This window comes from Erythranthe guttata, chromosome 13, assembly GCF_056151865.1.
Source record: "Erythranthe guttata isolate IM_541 chromosome 13, IM_541, whole genome shotgun sequence".
Lineage (NCBI taxonomy): Eukaryota > Viridiplantae > Streptophyta > Magnoliopsida > Lamiales > Phrymaceae > Erythranthe > Erythranthe guttata.
The window spans coordinates 6515764-6532410 of record NC_142545.1 but is presented as its reverse complement, the minus strand read 5'-3'; the positions used below and the strand labels follow the sequence as shown (position 1 = coordinate 6532410).

At 40.6% G+C, this 16647-nt stretch overlaps 1 protein-coding gene and 1 pseudogene across 1 annotated transcript; both read right to left on the bottom strand.

The window, feature by feature from the left end:
- Positions 1-2571: 2571 nt before the first annotated feature.
- LOC148765779 (secreted RxLR effector protein 161 pseudogene) lies at positions 2572-3258 on the bottom strand (annotated as a pseudogene).
- A 7593-nt stretch (positions 3259-10851) lies between these two features.
- LOC148765778 (uncharacterized) lies at positions 10852-11609 on the bottom strand. The gene is made up of 2 exons (XM_088812349.1): positions 11254-11609; positions 10852-10879 (listed from the first exon to the last, which is right to left on the bottom strand). The coding sequence occupies exons 1-2, from the start codon at positions 11607-11609 to the stop codon at positions 10852-10854; spliced, it is 384 nt and encodes a 127-aa protein (XP_088668475.1).
- Positions 11610-16647: the final 5038 nt, after the last annotated feature.

Below are 16647 nucleotides of genomic sequence, written 5' to 3'. Positions count from 1 at the left end.
GCCTCTAATTGCTCAAATATACGAAATTATCACATTAAAGATAATGTGCATTAACTTGATCTTTAATTCAATATACTAAATATTGAATTTAAACATAATATAAAATAGCATGATATAACATAAGCATACTTGTGCATTTCACAATTAACAAAGAATAATTGGTCCTTCCATATATTAATGAATAATATATTCTATTTACTTCAATCATTCATAATTTCGGCTAAACATCATTATTCATGTTGAAAACCAATCCAAATTATATATATATATATATATATATATATATATATATATATATATATATATATATATATATATATATATATATATATATATATGGAATTTGGCATGTGTACGCAGTGGAAAATAATTTTTTTATATGAAATAAACAATTTAATCATATAATCACATGCTCGATTCGTATTTAAGCAATTAATTACATACCTTAACGCTACCAGCGAATATTAAAATTACATCATGCTTATTAATTCGATAATTAAAACACATAGCATGCTCGCAACGAAATGAAATAAACATGCGTATAATTTCATGAAAACGATCAAGTAAAACATACATCTCAATTTCATGAAAAACATATAGCATATAATTTATTCTAATTAAATAAATCGTATTAACTAACGGATCCGAAAGATTACCTCTTGAAGCGTGAAGCCAACTAACGGATCGAAACAAACTGCTACGGAAACCAATTCGTGCAGTCGGAACGAGCAGCGGCGGTGTGGTGGCGGCGTACGCGCTCAACGATGACAGCGCGTGGAGTCTACGCGCTGTCTGTGGGCGGCGCGTGGAGACGCATGCGGCGGTGGTTCGGCATCGGCTTCTCGGTTGTTCGACTCTTTGATCTTCCTCCTCTCGAATTTCACCTTATATACTTAGATCTACTAAATACACGGCACTAGACACGCAAAAGTTAGAATAACGGAAGAATAAAAATAAGAGAAAAATACTACGGATAGTATCTTAGGCGCATGAGCCAACACCGGCGACGGCGGCGACGATCGGCGGGTGAAGAGAGAGAGATCGGCCGTGTGAGACTTTTGAGCGCCTAGGGTTTTGTGTGTAGTGTTGTGTGTTGTGCAAGACCTATAAATCATGTATTTATAGTGTCTTGTATAAAAGCCCTAACGGGCTTAAGTTGGACCGGGTCCAACAACTTAAGTTCGTAAGTTCTTTACTCGCTCGTTTTTCACAACTCAATGATTGGAAAATTGTAACGATTACATTTTCAGAATCATTGTAATGTCCTCGTCATTACAAGTGCCAATTCTCGATTTCCAATTTCTAAAAGTGGAAACCCTAATTCAGTGGACTTTCTAAATTTGGAAAGTTCCCAATTTAGAAAGATCACTAAGATGTTCGCATATTTTTTTCCTTTTCTTATTCTCATTCATAATTCCAAATTACGAATGTTGGACTCAATCACATTGACTTCGAATCATGCAAAGTTTAAACATTTTTATCTCTGACCGTTTATTCAAAGATCTCGAGTGCACGAGCAGTGTGACCCTCGATGGATCAGGTGTAAGCTAGCCGTGGGTCCACAACCCTTTGTGGTCTCAACTCGTCCCTTAGAGTTACGATTAAGATGAAGCTCGTTTCAACTTAATCACCCAACGAATCAAGATTGACATCTAGCAATTACGCGTCATGATTCCCTAGATACAAATGAAGTGTCTGCAAGAACCTTTTGATATAGTTAACGTACAGTACGATCCCTTCGATTCATATGTCCCAATGGAACTAGAGGCATTGGTTTATTGAGACCTCCTTAGTAGTTCAATAACGGTGCGATCGTTCTAAGTGTTCTAATCGGTACGTGCATGACTTAGAGAATTGAATTCTCTAATCATCACTTAGTCAGCTCTGGCCAGGGACTTAGAGATTACAAACTATGAGAACACACAGGACATCCAAGACTATTGTAGCGATCGAATCCCCGACTACAATGCACATATCCCCACTAGATTTCGGAATGAACGAACACTGGCCCTTGGGGCGGTCCTCGGTGAAACTCAGGGACAGGTCACGATACAACTGGTCCTCTAGTGAAGTCACGGTGATGTCTAGGTCATAAGGACTAATGCTGTACAACTATACCATATATACCTCTATTCGATTATTGAGAACCACTTAGAGATTTCTAAGGTGAGGGAGTTCAGTGAACTCGTCAACTTACGAGCACCCACTTATGCATGCTGATATCACAATATCGTTTACTGATGAGATTTAGTACTCATACACTATGTGATAGTTTCTTAGTGGGAAATGCCAATATCCTCATTGGTGGCGTAACCCTTCGACTAGGAACACGTTTAACAGTTATAATACGAAAGTAAATATCTCACGATCCTAAAGATCAATAACTAGTATTTGTAATAACTGTAAGGACTATATCTATATTTGAGACAAAGGGACAAAGATATAGAATGCCAAGGTATTTTTATTATTAGTACGAAAAATGATTATTTATTACAAGAATAAATGGAAAGACTACAACCACAAGTTTGCTAGTTGGTCACCTACTCTAACAATCTCCCACTTGACCTAAAGCTAACTACCCATAAATCGCAATCCCATCGACTCTCGAGGTTTCTCGTGGACCGACCTTGGTAAAGGCTTCGTGAAGGGGTCTACAACGTTGTCCTCCGAGGTGACTCGTTCTACGTTAACTTCACCTCTATCAATGATCTCTCGGATCACATGATACTTTCTCAGAATATGCTAGGACTTCTGAAGAGATCTCGGCTCCTTAGCTTGTGCCACGGCTTCGGTGTTATCATAGTACAACGGTACTGGATCACTAGCATTAGGAATGACACCCAACTCTTGGATGAATTTACTTATCCAAGTCCCTTCATTTGCAGCTTCAGATGCTGCAATGTATTCTGCTTTGGTAGTGGAATCAGCCGTCGTGCCTTCCTTGGAACTCTTCCAACACACGGCACCACCATTAATCGTGAATATAAATCCCGAGTTTGACTTTGAGTCATCCACATCAGATTGAAAGCTAGAGTCGTTAAAGCCCAGTAATTTCAACTCAGCACCCCCATAGACTAAAAATATATCCTTAGTCCTTCGTAAGTACTTGAGGATATATTTCACAGCCTTCTAGTGAGCTGGACAGGGGTTAGACTGATATCGACTTGTGACACTCAGAACATACGCGATATCGGGTCTAGTACACAACATGCCATACATTATGCTTCATATAGTAGAAGCATAAGGCGTCCTTTTCATCTCTTCGATTTCACTAGGTGTCTAAGGACACATTGATTTCGAGAGACAAACCCCATGGGACATTGGCAAGAATCCTTTCTTGGATTCTTCCATGCTAAACCGTTTCATAACAATGTCTATGTACAGGCTTTCAGATAAGCCAAGCATCTTTCTCGTTCTATCTCTATAGATCCGTATTCCAAATACGTAAGATGCTTCTCCCAAATCCTTCATTGAGAAACGTGTGGACAACCATGCTTTTGTTTGTTGCAACATTCCTACGTCATTCCCAATGAGTATAATGTCATCAACATAAAGCACCAAAAATATCACTGCCCTCGCACTAACCTTCTTGTATACACAAGGTTCCCCCGGGTTCTTCTCAAAATCAAATTCTTTGATAGTTGAGTCGAACCTAATGTTCCAACTACGGGATGCTTGCTTCAATCCATAAATGGATCGCTGGAGTTTGCAAACCTTTTGCTCACTTCCAGAAGATATGAAACCTTCTGGCTGCGCCATGTAAATTTCTTCCTCAATGTCTCCAATAAAGAAAGCGGTCTTCACATCCATTTTCCATTCGTAGTCGTACACATTGCAACTGGTGAAAAGGTTTCTGTAACGGTATTACCGAACCGGCTGGATAGGGAAGGAAGGAACGACGTCGTTGGGGAGGACGGAACGACGTCGTTAGGAGGTTAAAACGCAACAACACTTATGAAGACGCGTTTTGAAATATTTGAAGGGCAGCAATTTTAATTAGTTATAAGGAGACTGGCTGCGTCCAGTCAGAGTGTGACACGTGTGTCACATTACTTTAGCAGCTTAGGCTATAAATAGTAAGCTAGCTGGAGGAGGGAGATTATCGAGAATGTATTTTGTAAATTCATATTTTGCGAATCAATGAAAGGGAGAGGGTTTGTTAGCTAATCAGTTAGGGTTCTAGCTTAATCCTAACAAGTGGCCATCAGAGCCAAATTCTGGTTACATCAACGTGCGCACTCTGAATTCAATCAACCGAAAATGGCGAAGAACAACACTCGAGTGGATGCAATGGAGCAGCAGATGTCATCAATGGAAGAGCAGACGAAGGCGTTGGAGCAGCATGTGGCGAGTTTGTTCAGTGGACAGCAGAATCTACGATTGGAGCTGAGTAAAGATGTAGAAGAGAAATTAATGGAAGCTAATCGACGTACGGACAGCAGATTCGATGATTTAACGAAGAAATTGGAGGAATTTGGGCGGTTATTGGTGGCGAATCGCAGCAAGGAACCGACGCCAAGCTCTGGAACTCCGGCAAATGCGTTCGGAGCAGCAAACCGAGGACGAACGGAGGGACCACTGCCGTATACGATTCCCATGCATCGGCAAGCTGACCACGTCAACTATTCATCAATTGCCGGCCACAAAGGCCCTAAACTGGAATTCCCCAGATTTACCGGGGAAAATCCGAGGGGATGGATTCGAAAATGTCAGAAATATTTTCATGTGTACAAAACACCGGAGCACGAGAAGGTGGAATATGCATCTATGTACATGGAAGGAAGGGCTGACCATTGGTACCTTGATTATCTGGAAGGAAAGGAATCAGTGGACTGGGAAACGTTTACGGCTATGATTATGGATAGGTTTTGTGAGGAGGAGGATGAAAGTGTGGTGGAAACTTTCAACAAACTTAGGCAGGAGGGTACTGTGGAAGCATATGTGGAAAAATTTGAGGAATTAAAAGCTTTTATGTTGCACATGAATAGAACATTATCGGAGGTATATTTCATCAAGAGCTTTGTCAGTGGATTAAGGGAAGAGATTAAAAGCATGGTGAAATTACTGAAACCTCGCACTTTGAAGGATGCAGTTAGTAGTGCTAAACTGCAGGAAAAATCCTTGGAGCAGATGCAAAGAAGCTTCAAGCAAGTGGCTAAACCAGTGGGGCTAGGATTTAAGCCATACAAACAACAGCAGATAGGGGAATCTAAACTACCACCTATTAAGAAACCTTCTACTCAAGAGCTGGAAGAGAGAAGGAAAAAGGGGCTTTGTTATAACTGTGATGAGAAATACACTTATGGTCATAAGTGCAAGAGGTTGTTTATGATCATGGCAGCTGAAACACAAGAGGATTCCAGTGATGAAGAATTCTTAGAAGCTGAGGAGGATATTCCAGCAGTAGAGCCAGATCAACAACTGTATACGATCTCTATATATGCATTGGCTTGACAAGCAAGCACTAACACCATCAAACTCATGGGAACTGCACACCGGCAGCATATTTCCATTCTGGCAGACACGGGTAGCTCTCACACGTTTTTAGATATCAATACTGCAAGGAAATTGCAATGCATCGTGGAAAAGACTGCAGCAATGAAGGTGGCAGTAGCTGATGGAAGGAAGATATGTAGTGATGCTAAATGTACTCAGTTTAGATGGGAAATAGGGGGACATTCGTTCCAAGCTGAAGTGAGATTGTTGGACCTTGGAGGATGTGATTTGGTAATTGGAGTGGACCTCATGAAACAACTGGAACCTATCACTTTCCATTTCACCAAGCAGAGAATTACCATGAGGAAGGATGGCCAAACTATCAGATTGCAAGGGGGTCCATCTGAGGTAGCTTTGAAGGCTATCACTGGGGAGAAAGTGCAGCATCTCCTCAAGAAGGGCAAGGTCATGATTGGGTGTATTTGCATGATAGCTGGAATGGATGGAGATATCACTTCCACCCCATTTCCTCAGGAATTGACACCTATATTACAAGCATTTCCAGATGTGTTCAAGGAGCCCACTGAACTACCACCTAAGAGAGGCTCAGAACATCCCATTGTCATTAAGCCAGGTATGCCACCGTTTAAAATGCAACCATATAGATATCCTTACTTGCAGAGAAAGGAGATAGAAAAAATGGTTGATGAGATGTTACTAAGTGGAATCATCCAGCATAGCACCAGTCCTTTTTCTTCCCCAGTTTTACTAGTAAAGAAGAAGGATGGATCTTGGAGGTTTTGTGTAGACTATAGGAAATTGAATGCCATTACAGTTAAGGATGGATATCCAATCCCTATTATTGATGACTTATTGAATGAGCTTCATGGAGCTAAAGTGTTTTCCAAGATTGATTTGAGGGCTGGTTACCACCAAATTAGAGTTGAAGACAAGGACATTCACAAAACTGCTTTTGTCACAGCCTCAGGCCATTATGAATTCAAAGTCATGCCTTTTGGTCTTACTAATGCTCCAGCCACTTTTCAAGCTCTTATGAATGAGATATTTAGGGAGTATTTAAGGGAGTTCATCTTGGTATTCTTTGATGATATCCTCATCTACAGTAAAGATCTAGACAGCCACAAGGCACATCTAACTACTACTTTGGAAATTTTGAGGCAGCATCAGCTCTATGCAAAAGGGTCCAAGTGCAGCTTTGGTCAAGCCCAGATTGACTACTTGGGCCACATCATTTCAGCAGATGGGGTAGGAATGGACCCTACCAAAATCCAAGGGGTTAAGGCTTGGCCAGTTCCAAACTCAGTCAAGGCTTTGAGGGGGTTTCTTGGCCTTACTGGATATTATAGGAAGTTTGTAAGGCACTATGGGATTGTGGCTCGGCCCTTGACTGATTTACTCAAGAAAGGGCAATTTTCTTGGTCAACTGAGGCTGGCATTGCTTTTCAAAAGTTGAAGGAGGCCATGGTTAGTGCCCCAGTGTTACAACTTCCTGATTTCTCTAAGACTTTCATTTTGGAAACAGATGCTTGTTATTATGGTGTGGGGGCAGTTTTGATGCAAGATGGTCACCCCATTGCCTATTTGAGCAAAGCCTTGGGGCCTAGGAACTTAGGTTTATCTGTTTATGAGAAGGAATTTTTAGCTATTTTACTAGCTGTGCAGAAATGGAGGGCTTATTTGATTCACAACACCTTCATTCTCAGAACAGATCAGCAAAGCCTCAAGTATTTGTTGGAGCAAAAGATATCTACACCTTTACAGCACAAATATTTAGCCAAGTTACTAGGTTTCAGTTATACTATTGAGTACAAGAAAGGGGTTGAAAATAAGGCAGCAGATGCCCTATCCAGAAGAGATAATGAGTTGGTGCAATCTGCTCCTCCACTAGAAGCACAAGTGGCTACAATTACTGCAGTTGCTCCTTTATGGCATGAGGAAGTGCAAGCCAGTTATTTGGATGATGGCATTGCTCAAGAAGCCATTTCCAACCAAGCTATTCGGCCATGGGATGTTTCTTATTTCCACTATGCATCTGGCCTATTGAAGTTTAAAGGGAAAGTGTTTGTTGGTCAAACTGGTCATCTCAGAAACACTATTGTGGAGTTTATGCACGGCTCAGGTTTAGGGGGCCATTCTGGAATCCAAAGAACGTTTCAACGGGTGCACAACATATTTGATTGGCCGGGCTTGAAGGGAGAAGTCAAGGTATTAGTTAGTGCCTGCCCCATCTGTCAGCTCAACAAGCATGAGACTTCCAAAGTGGCAGGCTTGCTCCAACCGTTACCGGTTCCAGAACAAGCTTGGAGTTATATCACTATGGATTTTATTGAGAAACTTCCACTTTCCAAGGGCAAGGACACAATTTGGGTGGTAGTGGATCGGTTCACCAAATACAGTCACTTCATCGCTCTAAGCCACCCTATGAGTGCGTCTTCATTAGCACACGTTTTCTTGAACAACATTTACAAATTGCACGGTTTGCCCACGTACATTGTCTCGGATCGTGACAAGATCTTCACTAGCACTTTCTGGGCAGAATTGTTTAAGGCTTTAGGAGTGCAGCTACAGTTGAGTACTGCATATCATCCCCAAACGGATGGTCAATCGGAGCGAGTTAATCAGTGCTTAGAAGGGTATTTGCGTTGCATGTGCAGCAAATTTCCTAAGCAGTGGGGTAGTTGGTTGGCATTAGCCGAGTGGTGGTACAACTCCACTTATCACTCGGCTATTAATATGTCCCCTTTTCAGGCATTATATGGATATCCACCTCCTTTGGTGGGATATGGAGTCATGGAGGAATTTAAATCTGTTGGTGTGGAGCAGTGGGTCAGTGACCATGCTAAGCAGTTGCAACACCTTAAAGAATTATTGCAACGGGCTCGGGATCGAATGAAAATTCAGGCCGATAAGCATCGGCAAGAACGTGCTTTTGTGGCAGGAGATTGGGTGTATTTAAAGTTGAAACCCTATAGACAATTGAGTATGCGCAAGAGTCCGGTCTGGAAGCTTACGCCAAAGTTTTGTGGTCCATTTCAAGTTGTACGAAGGATTGGAGCCGTGGCGTATGAATTACAGTTACCACCCACAGCAAAAATTCATCCCGTTTTTCATGTTTCGTTGCTCAAGAAACATGTTGGGTCAAGGGACCAGACAGTGGCCGATATTCCACCGTTGACAGATAATGGGGAGTTGCTTTTGGTTCCGTTGAAGGTGTTGGATCGGCGTATGGTTAAACGCAACAATTCCGCTGTGGGGCAAATGCTCGTGCAATGGGCTCATCTGCCGGAGGAAGAGGCTACGTGGGAAGATGCGGCTTCCATGCAGCAACGTTTTCCTTTATTTCACGCATGAGGACATGCTCGTTAAAAGAGGTTGGTATTGTAACGGTATTACCGAACCGGCTGGATAGGGAAGGAAGGAACGACGTCGTTGGGGAGGACGGAACGACGTCGTTAGGAGGTTAAAACGCAACAACACTTATAAAGACGCGTTTTGAAATATTTGAAGGGCAGCAATTTTAATTAGTTATAAGGAGACTGGCTGCGTCCAGTCAGAGTGTGACACGTGTGTCACATTACTTTAGCAGCTTAGGCTATAAATAGTAAGCTAGCTGGAGGAGGGAGATTATCGAGAATGTATTTTGTAAATTCATATTTTGCGAATCAATGAAAGGGAGAGGGTTTGTTAGCTAATCAGTTAGGGTTCTAGCTTAATCCTAACAGTTTCCTCATAGTCAACACATTGCCTTTGAGTATATCCTTTCGCTACCAATCTAGCTTTATAGGTCGATATCTTTCCATCCACTCCAATTTTCTTCTTATAGATCCAGTTGCAGCCTATGGGAACTATTCCCTTAGGTGGATCTGCCAAGGTCCACACCTTGTTGGAGGACATGGAGTCCATTTAGGATTTCATGGCAGTTAGCCAATGTCCCATGTCCGCATCCGATACGGCATCATTGTATTTTCTTGGATCTTGTCCAAGATCAACATGATCTTCATCATTCTCGAGGATGAATAACCTATCAGGCATTTTCCTAACTCTTTCGGATCTACGTACCGAAGGTTCATGAGGTATATTAGTGGATTTTTGTATTGTCTCATTTACTTATTCTTGCGCTTGAACTTCACCTTGGGGTTCTTGAACTACTTCAAGTTCTATCATGCTGCCTTTTCTATCGGATATAAACTCCCTTTGTAGAAAGGTGGCATTTCTCGAAACAAACTTCTTTGCTTCCTTGACATAATAGAATTCGTATCCCATTGAGTCATCGGGATACCCCACAAAGTAGAATAAGTTAGATTTACTATCCAACTTATCTCCCACTAGTCGCTTCACATAAGCGGGACAGCCCCATATCCTAATATGTTTGACGTTGGGCTTTCGGGAATGCCAAAGTTTGTATGGTGTGGATTTAACCGCTTTGGTGTTAACTCTATTCAGCAAATACGCGGCAGTGCGAAGTGCGTGACCCCACGAGTATGCCGGTAAGTTGGTGAACCTCATCATAGATCGAACCATGTCCAACAAGGTTTTATTCCACGTCCGGAAACTCCATTAAGTTGAGGAGTTCCAGCTGGAGTCCATTGAGATGGTATTCCATTCTCTTTTAGATAGTCTATGAACTTGATGCTCAAGTATTCTCCACCAGGATCGAATTGTAGTTTCTTAATACTTCGTCCAAGTTGTTTCTCTACTTCGTGTCTAAAATCTTTGAACTTTTCAAATGTTTCGGACTTGTACTTCATCAAGTACACGTACCCATACCTAGAGTAATTGTCGGTAAAGGTAGCGAAGTAGTTGTATCCACCCTTCGCACTAACACTTAGTGAACCACATACGTCTGTATGGATCAAATCCAAAAGACCTTCGGCCCGCTCCATTTTCCCTTTGTAGTGTGACTTGGTCAAGGCAAGATTCACAAGTTTGTAATGAATTCACGTTGTCCAAAGTGAACAATCATTCACTAACAAAAATGTTTATCCTTCTTAAAGAGGGATGACCTAATCTAGCCTGCCAAAGTTGTGCGGGGTTTTGATCTATCTCCTTACGTTTTGCTGATATAACTTTAATTGGTATTTCATTTGGATTTGGTTATATGAGTTGTTTAATAGGCGTCCCTTGCAAATCAAATTTTCATCCTTTTGTATGATGCAAGTTGAATTTCCAAAAACAAAAGTAAAATCTTCAATATCCAAAGCATGAATAGAAATAAGGTTTCTAATGAGAGACCGAACAAATAAACAATCGTTCAAAACAATAGGAAAACTAGAATCCAAAACATTTAAGTAAATTGTGCCAATGGCTTTAGCAGCAACTCTTGCTCCATTCCCCATCCTTAGGTAGGTCTCACCCGCTCTAAGCTTTCTACTTCTTGTCATTAGCTGAAAATCATTACATAGGTGTGAGCCACAACCCGTATCTAATACCCAAGAAGAAGAATTGACACACAACTTTACGTCAATGAAATACATACACTTTTCAAAACGTTTTTGCTTTAGGTAAGCCTTGCAGTTGCGGCGCCAGTGCCCTTTCTTTCCACAGTGATGGCAAGCATCATCAGCCTGCTTGCTGACTTTTGCCTTGGGGCCCCCACTACCTTCACCCACTTCAAACTTGTTGTTTGGGAAGGGAACTCTTTCCTTTCTCTTCTTTTGGGAAGAACTCTTCTTTCCATAAGTGGCAGCAACGAGAACATATTTCTCTTTCTTGATGGTAGACTCGAAACTGACTAACATGTTCATTAACTCATCCAAGGGAGGATCTAGTTTGTTCATGTTGAATTTCACTATGAACGATTCATCGGATCTAGGGAGAGACAACATGATCAAATCCAACGAGAGATCGGCAGGGAGGGTGACGTCAAGGTTCACTAGCTTTTCAAGGAGAGTGATCATCTTGAGACAATGCTCCTGGACCGAAGCCCCTTCGCGCAGTCTTGCAGTGGCCAAATCCTTTGTAGTAGCGTACCTTGACGCCCTAATATTCTCACTATAAATTCTATCGAGATGAACCTTGATATCGAAAGCATGTAAGTGAGACTCATATTTCCTCGCAAGCGCGGACTCCATGGCGGATATCATGTTGCACCTAACATGAGTGTCGTCTTTCTTCCATGTCTCATAAGTTTCATTTTCAGCATCAGTCAGCATCGGTCGCAGTGTTGGGTATAGTGGAAGGAAGTCTCTCAGTAAGGACATAGAGACACCCCTCAACGGTTAGCACAAGTTTAAGACCACGCAGCCAATCTAGGTAATTAGGGCCATTCAGTTTATTGTCGATGATTGATATTATAGGATTCTTAGACATGATTATTGAGAGGTACAGAGAAGATGATTATTAGAGATTCGTATTAAATGATTTTACAATTAAATTTTTGGACTTATGTTATTTAATTGTTCTCCCACTAATTTTATCGAGTTCCACTTCCCTCTAGTAGACAAACGAGAAAACCGATTTTTCTTAATGGTCTTTAGGTCCAATAGACAAATATAACCCGTAGTTAATGTAGCCCGAGTATATTTGCCCAAATGCAGATCACAATCAATCATATCCTTTGTATGACCCTAAAGTAATTTTCCTCACACTTGATACTGACCTAATTAATCTTGCGAATTCAAAATCTCCGTGTGTCAAGTCTAACCTACCAATCAAAGATGCTCATAGAACTTAATTATGCCAAACTAATGCAGTCCCTAGTTAATCTAGCCGACCACGCTAATCTAGTATAACCTTTTCTATGGCTACCTTCATCGTTATGTTAATTGAATTACAACTTACTTTACCATAGCACTCCCCGCTAACACGGCTTACTGCACTATAGCAAAGGGCTACACATAATTCAACCGTTGGCAGAAGGAAAGAAAAATTCAACAGATTGGTTTTTCTTTATAACTTGAAATAATTCTTAATTAAATTAAGAATGAGGGAATTTTAGAATTTTTTTTATCTCATCCGAAGGTTTGGATTGGTCAATGTGATTCCTACATCTATGTTCTCTGAAGGTATATGGAAACGCATATTGTCATAAGAGGAACATACGACCTAAACATATAATTAATTATCGGGTTTTTCAAAATAATTATAGGACCTCAACTAGCATAAATTAATCAAATAATGTTGAGGCACTAGTAATTAAGTTGAGGTATAATCAATATTATATGTACGCTCTATTAATTAAGATCAGTTTAACAATTTAAATTAATCCAACACCTATTTACTAAAATAGATGATCGTTGAATCAATTATCTAATTGGGTTTAACTGAAATAATTTTCCAAAAATTAAAATCAATTTGTTTTAAGTTTAAATTTAGAAATCTGAAATAAATATTTTTTTTTCAGCGGTTTGACCGGTTCGGACCGAAACGGTCCGGTTCTGACCGGTCCAGCTGACCCAAATCAGTGGATCGGGTGAGTCAGACTGAGAACCGGTCTGACTGACCCGAATCCACGTGGATTCGATCAAATGGATCGAATATAACCATCGAACCTGTCTGTTCAACTTGTTGGGTCCGAATAATTAAAAACCAACATTTTATAATTAAATTTCAGATCCGCTTTTCCAATTTTAAACAATTTTAAAGTTGGAAAAATTCTAAACAATATTTCAAAAATATTTGAAACTTTCGAAAACACCCAATCAAATAATACAACAATCACAATTTTAATAAATCGAACATGCATCAAAATAAGCATAGCATATAAAAACGCAATTAATTGCGCAACGAGCTCTGATACCACTGTTGAGAATCAGGCACGTGTATGCAGCGGAAAACATTTTTTTTACATGAAATAAACAAATTAAATCATATAAGCACATTCTCGATTCGTATTTAAGCAATTAATTACGTACCTTAACGCTTCCAACGAAAATTAAAATTACATGATGCTTATTAATTCGATTATTAAAACACATACCATGCTCGCAACGATATTTCTGTAATTATTTATTTTTAATATTTTTTCTCTACTAATTTCTAAGTATAATTTTTAACAATTATCAAAATTGAAATTAAACCGTAAAGAATCCTACCCTAATGGTACTTCGGTAGTTATTTATTTTCAATTTGTTTTCTCTAATTTGGATTATAAATCTTAATATGCAAGATTAAAAAAAATGTTATATAAAATATGAATAATATTACATTATTAAATTTTACAATTTTAGTGTACTATATTTTCTTATTATGTATTAATTTGATTATTTTTTCACTTTTAAAATAAGATCCCGTGCATCGCACGGGGGAGAAAATGCTAGTAGCATATAATTTAATCTAATTAAATAAATTGTATTAACTAACGTATCCGAATATTATCTCTTGAACCGTGAGGCGAACTAACGGATCGAAGCAAACTGCCACGGAAACCCATCCGTGCAGTTGGGAGGAGCAACGACAGTGCGGTGGCGGTGTATGCGCTCAACGACGGCGGCGCGTGGAATCTACACGCTGTCTTCGGGCGGCGCGTGCGGCGGTGGTTCGGCTGCGACTTCTCAGTTGTTCGACTCCTTGATCTTCCTCCTCTCGAATTTCACCTCGTATACTTAGATCTACTAAATACGTGGCAGTAGACACGCAAAATTTAGAAGAACAGAAGAATAAAAATAAGAAACAAATACTACCGATAGTATTTTAGGCGCGTGAGCCAACACCGGCGACGACGAAGACGATCAGCGGCGAGGGCGGCGGCGGAAGAGAGAGAGATCGGCCATGTGAGACTTTTGAGCGGCTAGGGTTTTGTGTGTATTGTTGTGTGTTGTGAAAGACCTATATATCATGTATTTATAGTGTCTTGTATAAAAGCCCTAACGGGCTTAAGTTCGACCGGGCCCAGCAACTTAAGTTCGTTAGTTCTTTACTCGCTCGTTTCTCACAACTCAATGATTGGAAAATTGTAGCAATTACATTTTCGGAATCATTGTAATGTCCTCGTCATTACGAGCGCCAATTCTTGATTTCCAATTTGTAAAAGTGGATACCCTAATTCTGTGGACTTTCTAAATTTGGAAACTCCCCAATTTAGAAAGCTCACTAAGATGTTCGCCTATTCTTTTCCTTTTCTTATTATCATTCATAATTCTAAATTACGAATGTTGGAATCAATCACATTGACTTCCAATCATGCAAAGATAATTTTTTTTCTTTGACCGTTTATTCAAAGATCTCGAGTGCACGAGCAGTGTGACCCTCAATGGTTCAGGTGTAAGCTAGCCTTGGGTCCACAACCCTTTGTGGTCTAAACTCGTCCCTTAGAGTTACGATTAAGATGAAGCTTGTTTCACTTTAATCGCCCAACGAATCAAGATTGGCATCTAGCAACTACGCGTCATGATTCCCTAGATACAAATGAAGTGCGTGCAAGAACCTTTTGATATAGTTAACGTATAGTACGATGCCTTCGATTCACATGTCCCGATTGAACTAGAGGCATTGGTTCATTGAGACCTCCTTAGTAGTTCAATAATTTTGGGATCGTTCTAAATGTCGTAATCGGTACGTGCATGAATTAGAGAATCGAATTCTTTAATCATCACTTAGTCAGCTCTGACAAGAGACTTAGAGATTACAAACTATGAGAACACACAGGACATTCAAGACTATTCTAACGATCAAATCCCCGAGTACAATGAACAGACTTCCCATTAGATTTCGGACTGCACGAACACTGGCCCTTGGGGTGGTCCTCGGTGGAACTCAGGGACATGTCACGATACAGTTGGTCTTCTAGTGAAGTGACGGTGATGTCTAGGTCATAAGGACTAACGATGTACAATTATACCATAGATATCTCTACTCGATTGAGAACCACTTAGAGATTTCTAGGGTGAGGGAGTTCAGTGAACTCGTCAACTTACGAGCACCCACTTATGCATGCCGATATCACAATACCGTTTACTGATGAGATGCAATACTCTGTTGGGAATCGGGCACGTGAAAACAAAAATTTTATGCGATTTAAACGACTTTAAAACACATAAACACATGCCCGACAAATTGAAACAATTAATTGCGTACCTTTGCGCTTCCAGCGAAATTAAAAACAACATACATGCTAAATAATTTAACCGAATTTAAATCAATTAGCATGCTCGCGTTTAAACCAAATAATATGCTCGCAACAATTAAAAACGATTTCACGTTATCACATAAAATCATACGAGAACGAACCTGAATATATTGTTTAAATGTAAACGAATCAAGAACATGAAATTTGTGTGTTTACCTCTTGAAGCGTGAGGTAGGAGTGCTAAGCAAGTCGAGATTGCTACGGAAACCAATCCGTACAATCCGGGGCAGCAGCGGTGCAGCGGCAGCAGCGGCGAGACGGGCACGGCGGCGCGTACATCTCACGCGCGGTCTTCGGGTCAGCGCGTGGGGTCGCGTGCGTCGTCGACTCGAGGGATGTTCCTCGATTCTTCGATCTTCCTCCTCTCGGATTTCACCTCGTATACTTCGATCTACTAAAACGTGGCACTAGACACGAAGTAGTTAGAATAAAACGGAAGAAACGAAAAGAGAAAAGAACAACCAACTTGGATCGGCCAAGGGATGGCCGATTCCGGCGAGAGAGCGGCGACGGCGGCGGTGGTGGCCGTGGGAGAGGGTGGCCGATCGAGAGAGGGAGCGGCTAGGGTTAGGGTTTGTTCTTATGTCTTTGTGCAAGGCCTATAAACCAAGTATTTATAGTGCCTTGCATAAAACCCTAGCGGGCTTAAGTTGGACCGGGCCCAACAGCTTAAGTTCGTTGGTACTTTTACTTGCTCGTCTCTCTCATTTCAATGATCGGAAAATTGTAACGATTACATTTTCGGAATCATTTTAAAGTCCTCGTCATTAAGAGTGCCAACTCTCAATTTCAAACTTTCCAAAAGTGGAAACCCTAGTTCAGTGCACTTTCTAAATTTGGAAACTTCCCGATTTAGAAAGTCCACTACAATGTTCGTCTATTCTTTTCCTTTTCTTATTCTCATTCATAATTCCAAATTACGAATGTTGGACCCAATCATATTGACTTCCAATCATGCAAAGATAAACCATTTTATCTCTGACCATTTATTCAAAGATCTCATGTGCACAAGCAGTGTGACCCTCGATGGTTGAGGTGTAAGCTAGTCGTGGGCCCACAACCCTTTGTGGTCAAAAATCGTCCCTTAGAGTTACGATTAAGATGAAGCTCGTTGCACCTTAATC